Consider the following 19,985-nt stretch of genomic DNA (forward strand, 5'->3'; position numbering starts at 1 on the left):
TTTTAAGAATTTTTACCTTCTTTTTTCTTTGTCAGCTGTCATCGTGTCCTGCAGAAGTCTCTAGCGGATGGCATGGTGAGTTCAGGTACAGTTGTTGAGATGATTCACAGAACGAGCGGGAAATCTCCCCACAACAATTTACACCGTCACAGGTAGTCCAGTATCACCAGAGAGGCAGTTAGTGGCGCCAAATGTCACAAGGCGAGTGCAGCACAGATGAATTGGACTGACTCCAGTGTCTCTTCTCTCCTCTGCATGCAAATTATCTACAGGCCTCCAAATCTCAGAGCACCGATAGGTCAGCAGGCCAGGAAAAGCATCACACACCTCCTTCACTCCACCCCACCCTCTCCTCTCTGACAGAAGCTTTTGCAGATCCAACAGACATGTTAGGCAACAGAAGAAAAGATGACACAGAAGCATCAGGCATTGATGTAGACAGCTCAGTGTTTTATTGGAATCATACCAGACAGGACTAGCCTGGCTGTTGCACTACATTTTGGCACAGAGTAAGATAGTGTGACCAGGAACAGCCCTACCCCTGGGTGCACAAAGCTTCACTACACACCGACTCTACTGCACAGACAGCAACCAGCTCGTCCTCAGAGATCACTGTACAACAGTCCTTCTCAGTGTGTGCATGTATTTTAAAGAGAGACAATAAGGAGCAGGAGGAGGGCGCAGAAGGGAAGAGAGTCTCTGTGTTGTTTTTAGCGTGTGTGTTCGACATGAGAGGTAATTCAGCTGCTGGTTCTCCACGTTTCCTATCAACCGGCTGTAACAGACCTATAATGGTATAGTTATAGCGATATACATAAAGGTTTTTTCCTCCAGATACACTTTTACAATAATATAATAATAATAATAATCATTATAATGATAAAAAAGAGAGAAAAGCAACAGAAAGAAAAGCCATTCTTGAAAAAAAAAAGCAAAAGTGAGAAAAGCGAGTGGTTTTGGCAGAGAAAACGAGACAGCCGCTGGAGGTGGAAAAGGGGAATTGGTGCTTTGGAGAGAAGAAGGAGGGGTGGAGGCTGAAAACACTGACGGTAGCTATAGAAACAGAAATGCTGAAAAAAAAATCACACATAGTCAGGAAAGGAAAAAAAAAAAAATCACACTTTCATGCACACAAAAAATGTACATTCACAATTTAAAAAAGAAAAAAAAAAGGGCCAGTACATTCGCAGCAGTTGGACCGACATGGACTTTGAAACTAAACGATGGATGAAATATCTGGACATCGAGCCTCTCACTGCTACACGGACCGCCCGTAACACTCTGCTCCACATAATTAGTTCAATAGCCTGTAACATTCACTTTATATACACTGGACAGGAGGACAGAGTGTGCCACAGTGAAAGCAATATTTCAATCCCAAAAAAAAAAAAGAAAAAACAAAAGCATTTCAAGGAGAAAAATAAAAACAAAAATAACACATGGACAAACAAACCAAAATATATATAGATAGTCATGGTATTGCACAAAGGGAATTTGGCCCTAGCTGGTCCACAATAAGGACAGTAATAACACAGATAGGGTGCTTGTCCATGCGCCACGACGCTCCTTTACTAGCAGACAATACCAACACGATACAGCCACTCAACACAGGCTATATACAGGCCTCAGCACCCAGCACCTTCAGTCCGTATGTGTGCAGGTGCCGGAGAGAGAAGCAATGTAAGTGTGAATGTTTGGTTGTCTGAGCTTGTGAGTGTGCGATAGCATGTAGAAGATTGTAGTTTGTGTGAAAAACTACATTAAACGTGTGCAGGTGTGTGAGAGCGTGTGCAGCTGTGCATATTCATATTTATTTTCATAGTCATATTCATAACAAACCCAGGCAACAATAACAACACAATGCAAGTAAATAATAATCCAAAAGTAACAACAACCAATAGCTTCAAAGTAAAGGAGTGACACAGTGTGTGTGTGTGTGTGTGTGTGTGTGTGTGTGTGTGTGTGTGTGTGTGTGTGTGTTTGTAATTGGATTTATGATTCTACTGAGCGTAAGCATGTATGCATATGAGCATGCCAGGTTAGTGTTGGTATCTGTGTGTGTGTGTGTGTGTGTGTGTGTGTGTGTGTGTGTGTGTGTGTGTGTGTGTGTGTGTGTTAAGTCTGCGTCTCCTCAGGGGCACAGTAGGAGAAGTCTTTGAACTCCTCCTGGTTGATTTGTCGGATGATGGCCTCGTCTGTGGGTGTCAGGACTGGGTCCTCCTTGGTGAAGTCTTGGTCAAAGTTATTCACATCTCGCTTGGTTTTCTGCAAAGACACACACACACACACACACACGCACACCGACACACAGGCATGAAGGAAATGCATCAGAGGAAGAAACTGCAACGATCGAATGCTTCAGAAATGATGTTGCAGCGACACCATCTGACCACTAAGACCCATTGCATGCTGGTGTGGGACAACTTGGGATGATTTTTACATGCATTTGTTGCTCTTTTCAATCAGCAGCAGCCTCATTAAGAACAGAGGGAGTGAATCTATATAATTACCGACCACATAAATAGTGCTCTACTGTACCAGGACTGCAAATAAAAAGACTAAAACAGACACTTTAGTGAATTGTTTGCCTTTCATCTCGCTTCAGTACGTTAAGACCAGTGGTGTAGTCCAGGGTATAAGGAGTATAGCCACTTCTAAACCTCCTGTGATGCTGCTTTTGCAGTTACAAACATCCCCACACATGTAGCTACGTTGCCGAGCAGCTCAGCTAAGGTTACCGATGCTACACTGGTGCAGTTAGCCATCAGCTGCGGTAACTTCAGCCTGATACATGATAACAGGTCTTTGTATATATGTCTATGAGCCTCTCTCTCATTAGTCTGTATTCCAGTATTGGTTTATTCATTTTATAATTCTTCCTTCCTGAAATCAAAGAGCAGAAATTATGTGACAACGAGCAAATATACAGATAGGTTTCTGGGCTACTTTTTTTATGTTTTTAAAACAAGGGCGGAAAATTGAGAGTATACCCACTTCTTGAGGGAGCACTACACCACTGGTCAAGGCTCATTTTGCAGATCTGACTGTTGTCACAGGGTGTTAATCTTTTCAAACATTTCCTTAAGTTTTTGAGGACCAAATATAGAGAAGGAGTGATGATCCTACGAGCATCGAGGCTGTTGTTTACAGTTTTTTGCATGCAGTGTGTAAATCAGCCACTTCCTTTAGACATTTATAGTGATTATCCTGCAGTGAGACTGTAGCCAGGTGGTCTTCACAGCCATCGTCTGCTCACATCAAACATGAAGCGTGTTGCACAGTGTGGCTGGAATGACACAGTGTGTAGTTGCCTTCACAGCAAACCCCATTTTTTCAATTAATGCCAAGTGCATCCGCTCATCATGGCCAGGAAGGTCAGTGTTTGAACCAGTTTTATTAATCTTGTGCCTTGACGGTGCCATATTTTTCCAGGTTAAGGTTCCTTTGCTTCCTTCTGCAACAAACATGATCCTTTTGATAATTTATTTAGCAAATCAGGCAACAATAGGGGCAGAACAGAGGAAAAAGTGCAGTCAGTCATGACACCTCTTCCACGTTAGCGCCACAACCATAAAGAAGTACAAACAGAAGTGCACTTTATTGAATGAAAGTTGAACATTGTTTTAAACACTCCAAAATGCAGGCACTCTCACCATGACAGCACTTTGAAAAACACACTGGCTTTTAAGTGTCTGGAAAATGTAAAGGACTGTATAGTAACTGTGTTACTGACTTTATTAAAACAGTCTTTTTTATTAGTTTTTGAACAGTGTTACCATAAAAGCGAACAAAGTAAACACACAAAAAGGGAAAAGGCTATTTAAATACAGACACAACCCCCCTTCTTTAGCTCAGTTTTAAGGGGCAAGTGGCGAGGAGGTAGAAGTGGGGGGTAGGGGTAAAAAGAGAAATGGGACTGGGCCTTTCTCTAAGCTGAACTTGTGTAAACACGGGCTGGTTAGTAACTGAGTGTTCCTCCACAGTTCCTCTCTGACTGGAACGTAGGCGTTTGATGTGCTGTGTTGTGTGTAAAATCTGATCCACGGATCTGAACATATGTCTCATAACATCGCTGCTTAGTTTTCTGATTGGCCGACCTCGGCCTCATACAGCCTGTCATTTCATTATAAGATGCATTATTGGTTGAAATTACTAGACTGAATTTTTTATTCTTAAATGAAATGTTGCACTTTTAATCTTTCGTATTACAGCTGATCCAATTTTACGTGTCCCCAAAAGCTTTTTCAGGAGTAGAGGAAAATATTTTTAATGCAATTTGTCCTCTTATGAATTCAAAGTTCATTTAATGAACAGATCACGCCCACAGTAAACAATAGCTGGGTCTAGTACTGGCTTCTGGTGCCAGCTCTGCTTGCCTGCATAAAATGCTACAGTGTATTTTAGTTACAATATTAGCATGCGGTCCTTTGAAGTTACTTGGGACAAAAAATACCCACATAAATTTAAGAATTACTTAGATATGTACTTTTGACTGTTTAGAACTAGACAAAGAGGACAAATCAAGACTCAGACATGCAGCCTTGCATAATGACATGCAGCACAGAAGTGGTTTTCTTTCTTTGCGTGTTACTTACAATGCGGGGTTTAAAGGGTGGTTTCACTTTTCTCTGCTCCAGCAAGACCCAGTCGATCTCTCTGAAGAAGGGATGGGTTTTGATGGCCTCCTCGCAGCCCTGGCTCACCACACAGCCAAGACGCTTGGCTGGGTTCTTTGTCATGAACTGCAATAAAAAAAATCAACTTCTGTAAGAATAATACGAAAATGGCAAGGACAGAAAGAGCACAGCAGGAGAAAAAAACAAAACATTTTATGTTCTAATAATAGAGCTGAAGCGTTAATGGCTCTGCTGATGGTGCAAACAGAAGGCAATGAAACGGGTCAGCAGATTACTGGTGTTGCAGTCACTGAAAGCTGCCCTGCTTCTGTTGGGTTGTCTGTTTAGTACTGTTAAAGTACTTCCTGCTGTACAGCCATTTAAAGTCTTGTTATCACTTAAAACCTCTGACTGACTGTTACTCTTGATGTCAAAACACCTCTGCATTACGTGCACTTTGAGACTGATTTGCATGTGCGGCACAAGAGAGTGAGAAGATGCTCAAACCTCAATGATTGTGAGGAAACGCTTCCTGTGAATCAAATACTCTTTTTGAAGGAAAGTTTGAGATGTGATTTCATAATGAAGCATCTAAAAGGTTAAAATTTGCCTGAAAAAGAGCTTTTCAGACATCCGGCCTTTGCATTTTATTAATATAATGAAACTCTTTTTAATTTGGTTCAGTTATATGTGGCCAGGCTTGACATACACATGATTATTTCAAGAGTCCTGACTCTTTTAGCTCTTTTATTTTTCAAAAAATGGCAGCCATAAAGTTTGCACCTATTTGCACAATCTGGTTTTAGCGGTTTCATTTTCAGCCCAAATATTTTTTTAAATGTCTTCTTTTTTATGTGTTAATTGATTTGGTATAGTAAAGAATTATTTTAAAGACCTGAATAGACCTGAAATTGGAAAGAATCAATTTAAAAAACACGCAAAGGCCATTGATGTTAATTCACAAATAAGCTTATAAATGAAAATGGAAAATGTCAGAAAATGAAAACAAAAAAGCCAAACATTATTTTAGGTGAGAGATTCTGCGACTAGGAGGAGATTTAAGTTAAATTAAAGCAATTCTTCGATCTGCTTTCCACCCCTTTAGGCTCCGGTAATCAGGAATGAGACATGAGGAGAACTGAACAACTCGAGCAGTCGAATGGAAAAAAACTATTAAAATGTTTCATCATGGTGGAGAGACGACACTTACCGCTCGAAGGATGGAAACGGCCTCCTTGCTGAGCCACACAGGATAAAGGACGTCGTCATGGAGAATGGACTCAAACAAGTCGTCTTCATTATCTGCTTCGAATGGAGGCTGTCCGGCCATCATCTCATACATCAGCACCCCTAGCGCCCACCAGTCCACAGACGCCCCGTACTCCAGTTCCTGCAGAATCTGAATCCAACAACATGACACAGTTCAGCAAAAGGGCAGATTATGTGAGCCGTAACTAAAAACCATAAAACCATGAGATCATCTTGGATTATAAAACATCTAGAAGGAGGATAAGATAATAAAAAATAAGCAGTTACATGTCAGTAGTGTGAAAATAGAGGAATTAATTAATTTAATTTTCTAGATATTTGATATTTCTAGATTTTGAAGAGCAGATTTCTGAGAACTTCCAAATGCAAATCAAAGGCTTCAATGCTTTTGTGCACACACACACACACACACACACACACATACACATAAACTGAGGCAATACTGAACCCCAAATAGCAAAGGCTTTGCTCATATGAACCTCTGAGGCTTTACAGTGCAAGATGGAAAATACAAGTCTTCGATTTAGAAAATAAATAAACAAATGCAACAATAGTCATAGGAGAATTGCATGTATTCGCAGCAGTAAGATGTAACCAAGCAGTGCGCTGCTTAATTGTGTGGTAGATTAACATCATGGACATCATGATTATGGACAGTCTACAAACAACCTGCAGTGATCAGATTAACACTGGATTTATCTCTTTATAAAATGCAGTTTTACGGCTCCTTTTGTAACATTTCCAACTTCTTCTTTCCATTCTTGATTTATTCGAGCTGTGCCACTTCTGGACATGTTCATTCAGCTAGTTTACTTTAAAGTATATTACATTGTACAGCCTTTTTCATTCACCAGTGCTGCCACTGCAGAAGAACTAAAGACAGAGGATGTCACATGAAGAGGAATGAAGCAATGATGGAAAAAGCAATCTAATCTGACCAACATTGACTTAATAGAGAAATGCATCAAATAAAAGACTTAATGGCCCTTGTATATATATGTTTATATATATATATATACATATATATATATATATATATATATATATATATATATATATATATATATATATATATATATATATATATATATATATATATATATATATAAACATATAAACATACATACATACACATACATATATAACATATATATAAACTGTCCCTGTTTTGGGTTGTATGTACAGATATAAAAACAGGAATAATTCAAATGAAAAAGGTATAAAACAAAAAAAAAGCAAACAGCAAAGAAAGGGGTAGATTTATTTATAACAAATTGTGCCACCATGGTCACATTATGGTGATCAAATCCTTCTGAGGCCCAGATACCAAACTGTTAATCGCGGGGCTGTGTGAACCCTACACACAGATGGCATTAGTTTTAATCTGCCATCTTGGCCATTATTTCCAGCCCTCCCTCTCTCCCTCCCTTACTGACCAATCAAAGGCATGTCATGGCGTCCCCTTTTGCCGTTTACTGTTTATCGTGTGCGATTGTTTATGCAGGAAAAATCAGTTTGCAAAGTTTGGAGGATTTCAGCTACATCCTAAGAGTTCTGTTTTCTCAACAGGGGGCAAGGAAATCCATTGCTGATGTTAATCACTGCAGGATAAACAACTGCACTTCATGTGGAACATTTACCACATGGAATTTGCGGCTGAGATAAACACAACAACTTTGAGGACACGCTTGCATCTTGAACCTCTGAGCCCAGCTCACCTCTGGAGCGATGTAGTCAGGCGTGCCACAGAAGGTGGTGGTGGTCACCCCGTTCATGATGCCTTCTTTGCACATACCAAAGTCTGCTAACTTACAGTGGCCCTCTGCGTCTAAGAGGATGTTATCCAGCTTCAGATCCCTGTGAGGTGAAGACACAGATGAGCATGGCGAAGGGTGGGTTAGTGCCATCTGCCTTTTAAAAAAGTTTGGCTAATACAGGGGAGGCCTTGGGAGTACTTACCTGTATATGACTCCATTGCGGTGCAGGAACATGAGGGCTGAGGTGACTTCAGCAGCATAAAAACGAGAGCGAGGCTCATCAAACTTCCTGGATCGCTGAATCTGGAACATCAGATCTCCTCCGTTCACATATTCCATTACAAAGAATAAACGGTCCTGCAGAGAGGAGAAGACAAAAAAAGAAGAAGATGATGTAGAAGATAGTAAAAAATGAGACGAGCTATTGCAGCTTAATGCTTGTGTTATGCGTTACCCGTGTTTGGAAGCAGCAGTAGAGCTGGGTGAGGTAGGGGTGGCGGCGGGCGAGGGCCAGGATTCGCTTCTCTGTCATAGTGCAGTCCACGTCATCGTCCTGAAGGATCACGTCCTTCTTCAAAACTTTGACGGCGTAAACATCCTCTGTCCCCTTCAGCTCTGCCAGCATCACCTGGAGAAGAAATGGATAGTGTGCAGGCATGTTTTTTTATGTTACACAATTATGGATTTTAATAAAATAAATCTCCATTATTTCTTAGTTTTCTCTTGTGAACAACAGAGGACAAACCCTTCAGACAGTTTATCTCATAAAGGCACTAAAAATGGTCATTTAAAAAAAAAAAAAGCTTCCTTTGATATTCATCAGTAATAACCAGAACTGCAGTGGTTGTTTTCTTCCGCAAGACTCGGTCCGATTGGGGACACGATGCACCTTGGTCAAACGAGCCAAACCAGGAGAATATTATATCTCTATTCTCACCAGAGGAGGCGCTGCACTAGTGCGTAGCAAAAGAGAGGACAAGACTTGCGTGAAGAAGAAAATTGTTTCCTCCACTTGCGAGCAAAACATGGAGAATAAAACTATTGCTGTTTTGGATTTTTTATTTTGTCTTGGCCAAGTTTATTATTATTATTATTATTATTATTATTATTATTAATAATAATAATTTTATTTCTAACTAAAAAAAAGACTATTAAAAAGAACAAATATTGGTTACAATAAATGCAAAAACGCAAAAATACACTGCAACATTGGGCAAAGTATGAACAACAGACGAGGCAGAAGACCCTGAATGCCATCACTACCCACAATGCAATACTATGCCAAATGCAGGAAGTGACTTTGTAGTCCACTTCCTGTAGTTGGTCTGCTTGAAAAAGATCAAGACCTGCGTTTGTAGGCGGATCGAATCTGCTTCTTTGATCCAAATCAGAATTTGTTTTGTTCATTCACATTTCCCCAAACAAAGCATACTTTCTGAGCAAACGAACTCGGATTTGAATAAAAAAGACTGATGTGAATGTGCCTTAAAATTCACTCCTTGGTGCAGTATTTTTAACCAAAATCTGATTTCCTATGAGAGCTCAAGCAGTTGAATAAAACCTGCTTGCTCCTTGACACAAAATACAGATTTAACTTTGCTAAAGAAAATAAAACAAAACTTGAAAGTTATTGTAAAAAATAAAAAATTTTGATGAGACCATTAGAAATTTTTCAGCTCTGATGGGGTACAGTTTGAATCTACCCAACGCTACCACCGTTCTGACCCTGAGCCAAGGAGGTGGGAGTATGATAATATGTGGATGAATGTGTGTGAAAATGAGTTGGACAGATGACATTTTGAGAGGCCACCCTCCTTGGATACACTAAAATGACTCCCAGACAGTCTACACAGGACGCCTCCAGCATGAAAAAAAAAGGCTAAAATCACATGAGAATTTGTGAGGAGGAAAAAACTTTGACCTCAACATTTATCTCATCTTGACTCCAATCTAACTGCACAACTTCTTTAATGATTCCTCCAGTTTATTAAAATAGTTTTGTTGCATTGACATCTGACTGTGAACCTGCTTTAATCCAAAGATATTTCATCTTTGAGTTTCATATTAAGATAAGCAGCAATATCCTCCTGATCAACTCTGAAATTTTACAATCATTCCCAGAAAGCAAATACATCTAGGCTGAATCCAGGCTACTTTTGGCTCAATGACAGCACTAGCAGGTGTTGTGTGGGCCAGACGTGATCCAGACATCAGCTGTTGGCCTGGACGTGGTTTAAGGCAAGTATTTTGTGAGGTTTTACAGCCAGAACCACTTTTAGCCAATGTCATGAGTCAAGGCCAAAGTTGGGTCAAACAAAAATGCACACTGGTGTCATATTTAAGCTAAACATATTTTGCTATCTTGGTTGTAATGCTGCACGGTTTTAAATTATTTGACCTTTTAGTTTTTAACTCAGGGACTCCTGAACTCACCTATATAAGACATAAAAAAGAGCTCCGAACTGTGCACTTTTAGGGATGAATAAAGTCCTATCTATCTATCTATCTATCTATCTATCTATCTATCTATCTATCTATCTATCTATCTATCTATCTATCTATCTATCTATCTATCTATCTATCTATCTATCTATCTATCTATCGCTTTAATGCAACACAATTTTGTGCCATTTCAGGTTTGTATTGAACATGTTCATTATTCATCACCTTTATAAAGTGGCTATGGCAACATATCAGCTCTTGTTTTCCCAATTAAACTTTCAAAAGCTTTAATACCTCATTGACATAAAAATCTGAGTTTTTTTGTGTCCATACAGCAATAACTACACAAACATGCAAAGTGTTTTAGCAACGTTTTTGGTACCTCCAAGCACTAAAAGGAAATGAACAGAAGTTCAACAGAAGTTTTATCAGACCAAAGTAGGGAAATATCAAGAAAACCCCAGGTTGCTGGGTAGTTGAACTAGTGATCAGTATTCTTCATGTACTCTCTTCCTTAAAAAAGAAAAACAAAACAGATTGAAGGAAAAAAAACTGATAAATAGATGTAAAAAGAGCAAATATGCAGGTCAAGTAAAGGGAACTATTAAAACCTCAGAAGAGCCGAGAGGAACTCGGTCAGGTGCTGTAGCTACTACAAAAAACCTACTGTAAGCCGACGCATCATATGCAGAGGAGAGCTGAGGGGCTAAAACTGAGGAAGTTCTACGTTGATTATTCAGGGTTAGAACTGTTACTAAAAGCCTCTTAGTTAGAAACATAATAAGCAGCAAACAAATGAGCATCCCCCTCAAACGCCTCCTCCACACTGCCGCACCTTGCCAAAGCTGCCTTTGCCGAGAACTTTGATAAAGTTGAAGTCCTTGAGGCTCCTCCTCTGGCTTTGTCCATTCTCCCTGGCCGCTGAGGAGGAGGACGACGAGGAGTTGGTGGAGTTGGAGGAAGAGGAGGAGTGTTGGGGTCCCTGCTGGTCAAGCGACAGCGAGTCCTGCAGGCGATCTAACTCTGCCAAGTCTGTGGGCGTCATAGGAAATCACATCAGTGAAAACGGGCTGACTGCCTTTTTCTGCCCATGTATGACTGTTAAGGAAAATTACTTTGTTTTTAGAAGCATTAGTCATTTGGTATTGATCCCAACTCAATAAAGTTTTAAAAATAGTTATTGCATTCCCTGCGTAAAGCCGAGTGGACTCGGTGACGGTATCTGAGAGCAGAGCGAATGAATAACATGATCGGCGTTGTCATCGCTTGCCTCAATATATACAAAAATACTTCTACAAAGAGAAAGTTAACTTTCCATCGCTCAGCTTGCAAAGTGTGATAACGTGATGACTAACTGTGACAACCAAATGGTAGTGGGCGGTGTGGGATAAATCACGTTTAGTCTTGTGTCTCTGCCTCTACTTATTCCACAAAAAGGAGGCATAATATTAAAAAGAAATCAAATGACTGTCTTATTGGTTATTTTACAACATATCAAATGAATGTCATGCATTTAGGAACCCATCTTAAAGAGCTTCAGAAAGTGTGTGTGTGAGTTTTGTGTGCTGGGTTACCCTGTTGCGAGGGAGAGGTGGGAACAACTGGCTGGCTGAAGCTGTTGTCCTCAGTCTGAGAGAACTCAGGAGGAGACTGAGGAGGGTCCTGCCCTGGAGTCAACTGGAGAGAGAGAGAGAGAGACAACATGAACCTTCCTTTGGCAAAAAAAACTTCAAATCTTTTACTTGAGATGTGATGAAAATAGAGCCATTTATTGCCTCTGCAAGTCGGTTATTAACATGTTAATTTGTTCATTCCTGCTGGCTGAGAAGTCTCGGCATCTAAGCAACAAATAGTATAATTTATCATTTATTTATTATTTATCAGATTGCACAAACAAGTTTAGGAAGCGCAAGTACAAAGGTTATAATCTGGGTGGAGCTGGCGCAGCTGTTGCTAAGCTAAAGCTAAGCTAACACTACAACCAGGGCCGGAATAAAAGTGCACAGGCCCCTGGGTTCAGAGTGTTCCAGTGGGCCCCTTCCCCATCGCAACATTGTGAAAAGTGTGAATGATACACTTTGAAACGACATTTCTAACATCTCTCAACCAATGGTACCAACAGAAATAGACTAGACACTGTGGTGTAACTATCTGGCTTTTATGTACATTTTGTTTCATGTCCAAACTGCTGGTGTTTGCCCAACGTGGCCCCCCTCATGGGCCCCCTTAAGGACCTCAGGTGGGTGTGGGCCCATGGGCCTGTGCTTATAATGCCCATTGGATAATCCGGCCTTGACTAAAACACTTTCAGCTGTAATGGTGAATCATAGATGCTAATTTTCACAAAGCTTTGGTTTTTTTTTTGTTTTTGTATGCTTGCTTTTTTTGTGTATTTACATGTTAAGTCTTCTACTGAGATTCTTTTACCTTCCTCCTGCGCTGTGCGGTGTTGGAGATCTTGTCTGGTGTGACTCCCAGGTCAGACAGGACCTTGGCAATTCCTCGGGCGTCCACACCACAGTTTGGTGCTACATTGGTCTCACACCGCCGGTGCACATTCATCTTACACACTGCAAAAGAAGAGAACATGAGAAAAATTCATTTTAACCAAAAGCTGCTTTTCCGCTAAAAGAAGGGAGCTCTGTAAATGTATATAGTAAGAAGGATCAGTGTTATTTTAAGCTGTTCTGGCTTGTTCATGATATGCTAACTGCACAATCTATGCTGTAAAAGTAAAGTCAGCTCTTTAGAATAAATGTGACTTTTGTTAACTGTGGTTTTTACATAAAAAACAACTAATCAGGCATTTTACCAAAAAGGGAAGTTGCATGTTTGCTGACCTAAACAGCAGGCCACAGTTTAACATAAACCAGGTGACAAATGTGATGCTAAGCAGGTTTTTGTCGGGTTTAAAGCATTGACAATCTCAAAGATTTGTTTGGCCTTTTAAATTGAATGAGACAGCCTTGAAACGCAACAGAAACAGGCAGCAAAGTGTGCAAGCTCGGTCCTGAACCCCTGACTCACTGGATCACTAAATCTCAGTCCATGTGCATCTTATCTCTCTGAGCTACCCGGTGCTGTTTCTGCAAACATGGTGGATGTATCACCACTCACATTCTCCATAAGCATGGCAACTAAATGCAGTAAAAAGCAAAACCTTGAAGTTCTGAGTAATCTTTTATTTTTCCTCTGTTTGTTTTAGCTTGTTCAGGAACTTTGAGACCTAACTTTTCTATTTCTTCCTGCAATATTTCTTAAAATCTGAAGAATTTTATTCAAATGTTAAGGACACTGACAATGATTGGTGCACCATAAGAGATGTCTGTGAAAAACCAAATCCAAGACTGCGCATTTTGAGCATTTGGGTCTACAGGAGATTGATGTTATAATTTAAGTTATTTTGCATGATTCATTCAACATTGTTGGCTTGAATGACCACAGTCACCTGAAAAATATTCATGTTAAGATTTTACTTCTGTGAACATTAAACAACACCATGTCCTGCATCTGCTTTGGCACCACTCCTATACCAATAAAGCGTCTGCAATAATTCTTTAAAACTTGAGCATTTTGAACACATTTCAACACCATTTTGAGCATCACTTTTGTCCACTTGACAGAAATTTTAAGCAACACTTCCGTTTTTATTAGCGTAGCAGACGACATTCCACAAGCTTTTATTCAAGAAAAAATTCTACTTTTTAGATTAATGTATAAATCTTTAAAATGTATAAAAATCTGTTATTTCACTTTTTTATATACAGGATGAATAAAAATGTAATTTCTTTGAGAGTCAAACTCACATTTATTTATTTGACTTAGATATGTTAATATATCCACATATGAAATACCTCCTAATATTTTGCTTTGTTCCTGTGTAACCACACTGTAAATTCCCAGCTGGTTGTGAACTCACCTTTGCACTGCAGGCCCTGCCTCATGAGGCCCCACAGCAGGGAGCCACAGTGATCACAGAAGGTAGGGACCTTGTAGTTGTGGATACTGAACTTATGGGGCATGTTAACACTGAAACGCTGTGAACCCACCTACAGAGGGAGACAGACACACACACACACACACACACACACACACACACTCAGATTAAAACATCTGCAAACAGACGTCTTTTCATGGCAGGTGGTTACCATAAGCAGCAAATTTATTCATGAAATGTTTGAATATTTTTGAATACCGCTAATGAACAAATAATGAATCTTTGTAGTCTTTGCGTGTGTGTGTGTGTGTCTACCTCCTCGGCTGTGTCTTCCTGTTTCTTCATCCCGGCACACTTGGTGATGATGAGCTCATGGCAGCGCTTGTGGACGACACACGTACAAACTGAAAGCACAAACATCACAAATCTTCAGTTCAGTCACACAAAAATGTGCCCGGACTTCCAAATTTGCTGCAAACCTCAAATCCTTCAAGACCTAAATGTAGCTCAATTTTAGTTAATTTATCAACAAACTTTTTTATTTGATTGAATACATTTTAAATCAGAAACATTTAAATCTCTGAGATTATAAGCGAAGCTAATTTTAGGTTTTGTAGCTACAGCCAAACAGAAATAAGTTTAAGAGGTTCTTCTCTTTTTTTATTCGCTGTAATGAAAAAGCTCAGAGAAATACTGCTGAATATATCAACATCATTTGCTATGAGGACTCTAAGTTCAAGGACTCTCATATCAGCCGGGTTTGAATGATTCACAGGAAATTTACACAATAAAAACCAAATCATCGTTGGTGCATGAAGTTTTCCTGAAGCGTTCTGTCGCTGCTGTCTCACATGCATGAATGAAGGTTTGACAGATAAAATGAGTGAGAAGGGGAGCGCTGATAATTTCTTCTTACTGCCAGCTCATACTTATTTATCAAGCGTTTTTGTTTGGAGAGAAAAAAAAGGTGCACTTATGATGGAAGATTATTATGCAAAAGAAACATTTTTATTATTTTTAAATGACCTGCTACTTTACAGCCATTACTGGGGCAGATAATCCCACCACAAGACATCAAACTACATTACTCCCCCAAATTCTCAATACCAATTTCATAGAATGAACGCTGTGCTGTAAAACTAGGAAGTCAGCCACAGCTGTATTAGCTCCAAATCTGTTTTTGGTGTACATTTCTACAAGGATGTGCTTGTTGTTATTTGTGACTTTGAACGTAACTGCTGTAAAACAGAGAATAATGTTTTATTGCTCTGATTAACAGCTCTGTTGACACGATCTCAGCTCCTTTGCAACGTTGACTCTTGAGCTCATTCCACTTTAAAAAGAGTAACTAGTATTGATGCAGTAAATATTAAAATAAACAGATTCTACAAATTGGGATTGAGATTAGACCTGAGATTAATGACGCAAAAGGAAGAAAACAAAAACGTTGGAATTAATCGTTGGAAATGTTCAGAGCTGCAGTTTCTCTCAGGACTGTTTTAGGGAGGAAAGTTGTCCTCCTGGAAAAGCTTCCTGTTGTCAAAACTAGTTAATATTAAACAATTTTCTTAGTCAAAGTTAAATATTTGAATAAACGTATTAGATTTAAGATAAAACTCAAGTGAAATACCATAAAGAAGTGTTGGTGGACCAATAGTGATTTACATTCCAGTAAGTTCAACACTGATGACTAAATATGAAGGCTTGTCAAATGCCAAATTATTTCATCATATGGGGTTTCTAATACTCATAAACAAACTGGATTGTATGACTCAGTATGCAAGTTAGGTTTTGCCTTGACTGCCTGACCTGCATTCATTTCCATAAACATCATAAGTTATTCCACAACCTCCTGCATGTGTATCAAACATTTCTAAACTAAGTACATAAAGTAAAGTCCTTTGCATCTGGCTCATTATTTCTCCACTTTATATGCACAAATCCGTATTGTATTATACATTGCTGGAAAGCTCCATTATTCACTTTTGCAATGAGGTATAACTTAAAAGCTTTGTTGCTCCATGGAATGAGAAACACAGCTAAACGTGGAGCTAGTGCCATATAAACATCTGCCACGATTCCCCGTAATACACCTCGTTCTCTTGTTTTGAGATTAAAGTGCAGCGAGGTGTGTATCAATCACAGATGTCTGTATGGCACCTGAGCGGAACGTAACTGATAGACAGTCGTATTATAATGAGATGCTGGAGCCAGCAGTGATCCCATGTCTGCAGAATGTGGGATCAAGATCCAACCTCCGGGCTGACATTGCTCACCCCAACAGAGCCAAGACCATTAATGAGCATCCAAAGAAACTGGGAGTAAAGAGGATGGACCGACCTGCCATGAGTCCAGAACTCAACCCCTGGTGGACCCAACTGTCCAGGTTATGCTCTTTGCTTTTATAGTTATGGGTAGTCTAGCCAACCATTACTTACAACCATTACTCTAATATATTAATGCATAAATAAATGCCAATATTGCTGTCTCTAAATTATTTCTCCTTTTTTCCGCAGGTCTTCCTGAATAAGTGCAGTTGTACAAGTTGTTCTGTATTTCCTGTTGTCTCCACCCCAAGCAGTCGAGGCAGATGGCTACCCTCCCTGAGCCGGGTTCTACTGGAGTTTTTCTTCCTGTTAAACGGGAGTTTTTTCCTTCCCACTGTCGCCGCGTGCATGCTCAGGATGGGGGATTGGATCGAAGTCATGACTCGATGCAATCAGTTGGTTTCTATTATAGGATATGTATGAATTGGCTCGAAATGACATGTATGTTGATTCGTCTATGTAAAGTGCCCTGTGACAACATTGTTGTGAAGCAGCACTATACAAATAAAAATAAAGTTGAACCCAACTGAACACTTGTGGAATCAGCTTAGATGCTTGTATGTACGGATTTAGCTGTCTTGTTCTTTCCACGGAAGCTCAATCGTACCTCATCATGATGGTGACTAATCAGGCTTCCCAGCCATGTACAACACCACACCCATTCTTATTACTAAAGGTGAGAAAAAAATGAATTAAACACAAATTCTCTTGTTTTCATGCCGAGTTTATTACATGCACATGTTCTGCAGAATTCTCCCGTGTGATGGGAAATCCTTAAAGCCTGGGCTGAAACGCAATAAAACCTCCAAAAGAATTTTTAGGATGTTTCATCAAGAGAAGGGGGAGAAAAAAAAAAAGAGCCACCTTGAAATGGTGTTCGTAAAATAATGCTATTACATATACTTATGGATGCTGGTGTGATGAAGTAAGTGTATGGCTCTGGGTGCTGGCTCGCCACCAAATCACAGCTGTCACTCAGCAACACATAATCCCTCCTGGGTTCTCGTTGTTGAATAATAAATGAAGTGCAATGTTACTCGAGAAATTGGAATGCGCCAGAGAAAAGTACTCACCCTGACACTGGTATCCCTGCTTCCCCAGCACGCCCCTATCAGATAACACAGCATGTCAGGCAGGTTGGGTTAAATGAAACTTCTCTGCAGGTACTCTTAAGTTTGGTTGTCACCTACCAGATAAAATCTCTGCAATGTGAGCAGTAAGTTGGCTGTCTCAAATAGGTGGCCATAAACTTGTGCCCGTTGACCTGGTGGACGCGTCTTCGGACGGCGCCCTGCCGCCGCCGAGGGCCGATCCTCTCACGAAACACTCGCTCCTCATTCTCGTTGGTTCCTGAAGCTGTGAAGAACAGAAACCACAACCAGATTGAATCCAAGTTAAGTCCATATTTTATTTCTTTTCACAGTTTGTACAAATAGGGATCATTTGCATTAAACGATGGTTAATCATTCAACGGCCTCTCTTGTTCCTCTACGCCCCCCCCCTCCTTCCACCCCACACCTACTAGAGGCCTATACATACGTATTTCTGCAAAGCTATTTATACTTCCATGTGTGGGCACTAAAACGAAGGACAGCATATTAAAATACTCCTCCTCAGTGAGCACCATCCAACCAGGCCTTCACTTCCTCTCTGCATCTCCCTGGAAAGATAAATGCTTTCTGAGGGTAACCTTAAGACAAGAGAACCACCTCCACGCTCACTCCCACACATGCTCCTTCTCTCTGTGCTCCTGTCCTACTTAGCCTTTCTTTCGCTCTCCCAGCATCTCTCTCCAGGGCGCCTTGTAGATGTGGTTACTGCTGAGCCCCTCCAGAGTTCGATTACAGACACAATGTCTAGGGATTATGTGGTGTGTGTGTGTGTGTGTGTGTTAGTGGAAGTGTGAGTTTTTCATGTAGATGTGTGAGCAAGATGGCGGTGTTGGTTGGAGGGGAGCAGCAGCTAAACAGGCTATTACTGCAATCATTTTGTTTTACATAATACATCATCCATCTGCCTAAGACACACACACACACACACACACAGTGTGCTGACAAGGAGGGCTGATGAGGCATAACAATAGTTAAGAGTTATTGTCGTGGAGACAGACGTACTCTGGATGGGCTGAATGATAAAATGGGAGGTTGTCATCCCATAAACACACACATACGTTGAACTTTCATACATACACATTGAGGACCAGTGGGCAGAGTGGACAGAGGAGTAAAAATGGACAAAAATCAATAACAAAGGGATAATTAATGTGACATATGATTATTGAAATACAATACAGGTTTGAAAAGATGCATTTTTAGCAAAATGCAAGTTAAAGGACTCAAAGAGAAGCGGTTCTACATGTCTGAAGTTTTAACATTTAAAATGTTTAAAAGTTAACTCGAACCTTTTTCTCTGCCTCGACATCAGCAGTTTTCTCGTGCATCACATTATTCTGTTTCACTTATAGATGCTTATCTACATGGGACATTTATAAACTAATCTGTTTCTAGTTAGCTTGTTTATTCTGCATAAGGGTTTTGTTTTGTGTATTTTATCATGTTAATTCTGTATCTTTATTTTACTAACAATTGCATTTCTGTAGCTGGTTTATCGCTGTTGCTTCAATCATGCTAATTTCCCAATTGTTGTTCTGACTATTATAATCTTGAAAAAAAAACTTAAGCAGCAAATGAAGCTGAGCATCCTTTAGATGCGGCCTTTAGATGCAGTTAACAGACAGAGTAATTTCTGGTATTCCATTTGCTTATTATATGTCCAAAACTTAGAATTAACTCCTGGTATATAAGTATAAAATATCAATCCTTCCATTTTCTTACCCGCCTTAGTCGAACTCAGGGTCATGGAAAGCTGAGGCAATCATTGGGCAAAAGGCAGGATTACCTTGGACAGGTCGCCAGTCCATCATAGGACCAGTATAAAATATGTCATTGTGTAGATGTCATGTGTAAAGAGTTGTGATTTGTTTTGCTCACGTCCCTTCTCACTTTCTTGCTTTTTGTTTGCTGGGTTTTCCTTTATGTAGTGCCAGCTGGCATCTGCATTCAGGTCTTTCAATACTCTCAACCTCAACAGGCAAGGAGTATGTTCAGAAACATAAAACTAAACTAAAATAAGAAAACAAAGACACTGTTTTGCTATTGTTTTGTTTGTTAGTTTTATTTTATGAACAAAAACACAACCTTGAAGAAATTCACTGAAACTGCACAAACATTAATTAATTCTCATTTTATTTATTTATTGAACGGCATGTTTTCTGTGTCTTTAGAGCTCTGAATTTAAAGAAATGTCACTGTATTCCTTTTCACTTCTACTAACAATGAACAAACCTTTAAAAGAAGCAACATTTTACTAAGAATGCAAGGAATTCAGAAGGAACACAGATGGAAAGACTGCAGCTGGTCAGATTAGGTGAGATTACTTTTTATGCACCTCCTTAGACCAACAGATGCAGCAGGATGAAGAGGAGAGAAGAAGGGAAAAAAAGATGGGGAGGAAGATGTCCTTCCAGCCTCTGAAGCTGCAGAGAACAGATTGCACAAAAGGAAGAAAAATAAACCTGCTAAAAATACCACCTCTTCCTCTAGTTCTCAGCCTCCATTTCTCCAACCCTTATTGCTCT

General features: G+C 39.9%; 1 protein-coding gene across 1 annotated transcript in view; it reads right to left on the reverse strand.

The window, feature by feature from the left end:
• Window positions 1-525: 525 nt before the first annotated feature.
• Window positions 526-19,985, reverse strand: part of prkcea (protein kinase C, epsilon a) — a 51,239-nt gene continuing 31,779 nt past the window's right edge. Inside the window, exons 3-15 of the mRNA XM_079260715.1 lie at window positions 17,539-17,704; window positions 17,422-17,456; window positions 14,337-14,425; window positions 14,004-14,133; window positions 12,512-12,654; window positions 11,659-11,761; window positions 10,920-11,116; window positions 8,097-8,270; window positions 7,845-7,999; window positions 7,604-7,742; window positions 5,827-6,015; window positions 4,596-4,742; window positions 526-2,265 (exon numbers count right to left, since the gene is read on the reverse strand). Of these exons, the coding sequence (XP_079116841.1) occupies window positions 2,116-2,265; window positions 4,596-4,742; window positions 5,827-6,015; window positions 7,604-7,742; window positions 7,845-7,999; window positions 8,097-8,270; window positions 10,920-11,116; window positions 11,659-11,761; window positions 12,512-12,654; window positions 14,004-14,133; window positions 14,337-14,425; window positions 17,422-17,456; window positions 17,539-17,704 (1,817 nt within the window). The 3' untranslated portion in view covers window positions 526-2,115. The remainder of the gene's footprint in view (window positions 2,266-4,595; window positions 4,743-5,826; window positions 6,016-7,603; window positions 7,743-7,844; window positions 8,000-8,096; window positions 8,271-10,919; window positions 11,117-11,658; window positions 11,762-12,511; window positions 12,655-14,003; window positions 14,134-14,336; window positions 14,426-17,421; window positions 17,457-17,538; window positions 17,705-19,985) is intronic.

This window comes from Telmatherina bonti, assembly GCF_933228915.1.
Source record: "Telmatherina bonti genome assembly, chromosome: 21".
In the NCBI taxonomy this organism is placed as follows: Eukaryota; Metazoa; Chordata; class Actinopteri; order Atheriniformes; family Telmatherinidae; genus Telmatherina; species Telmatherina bonti.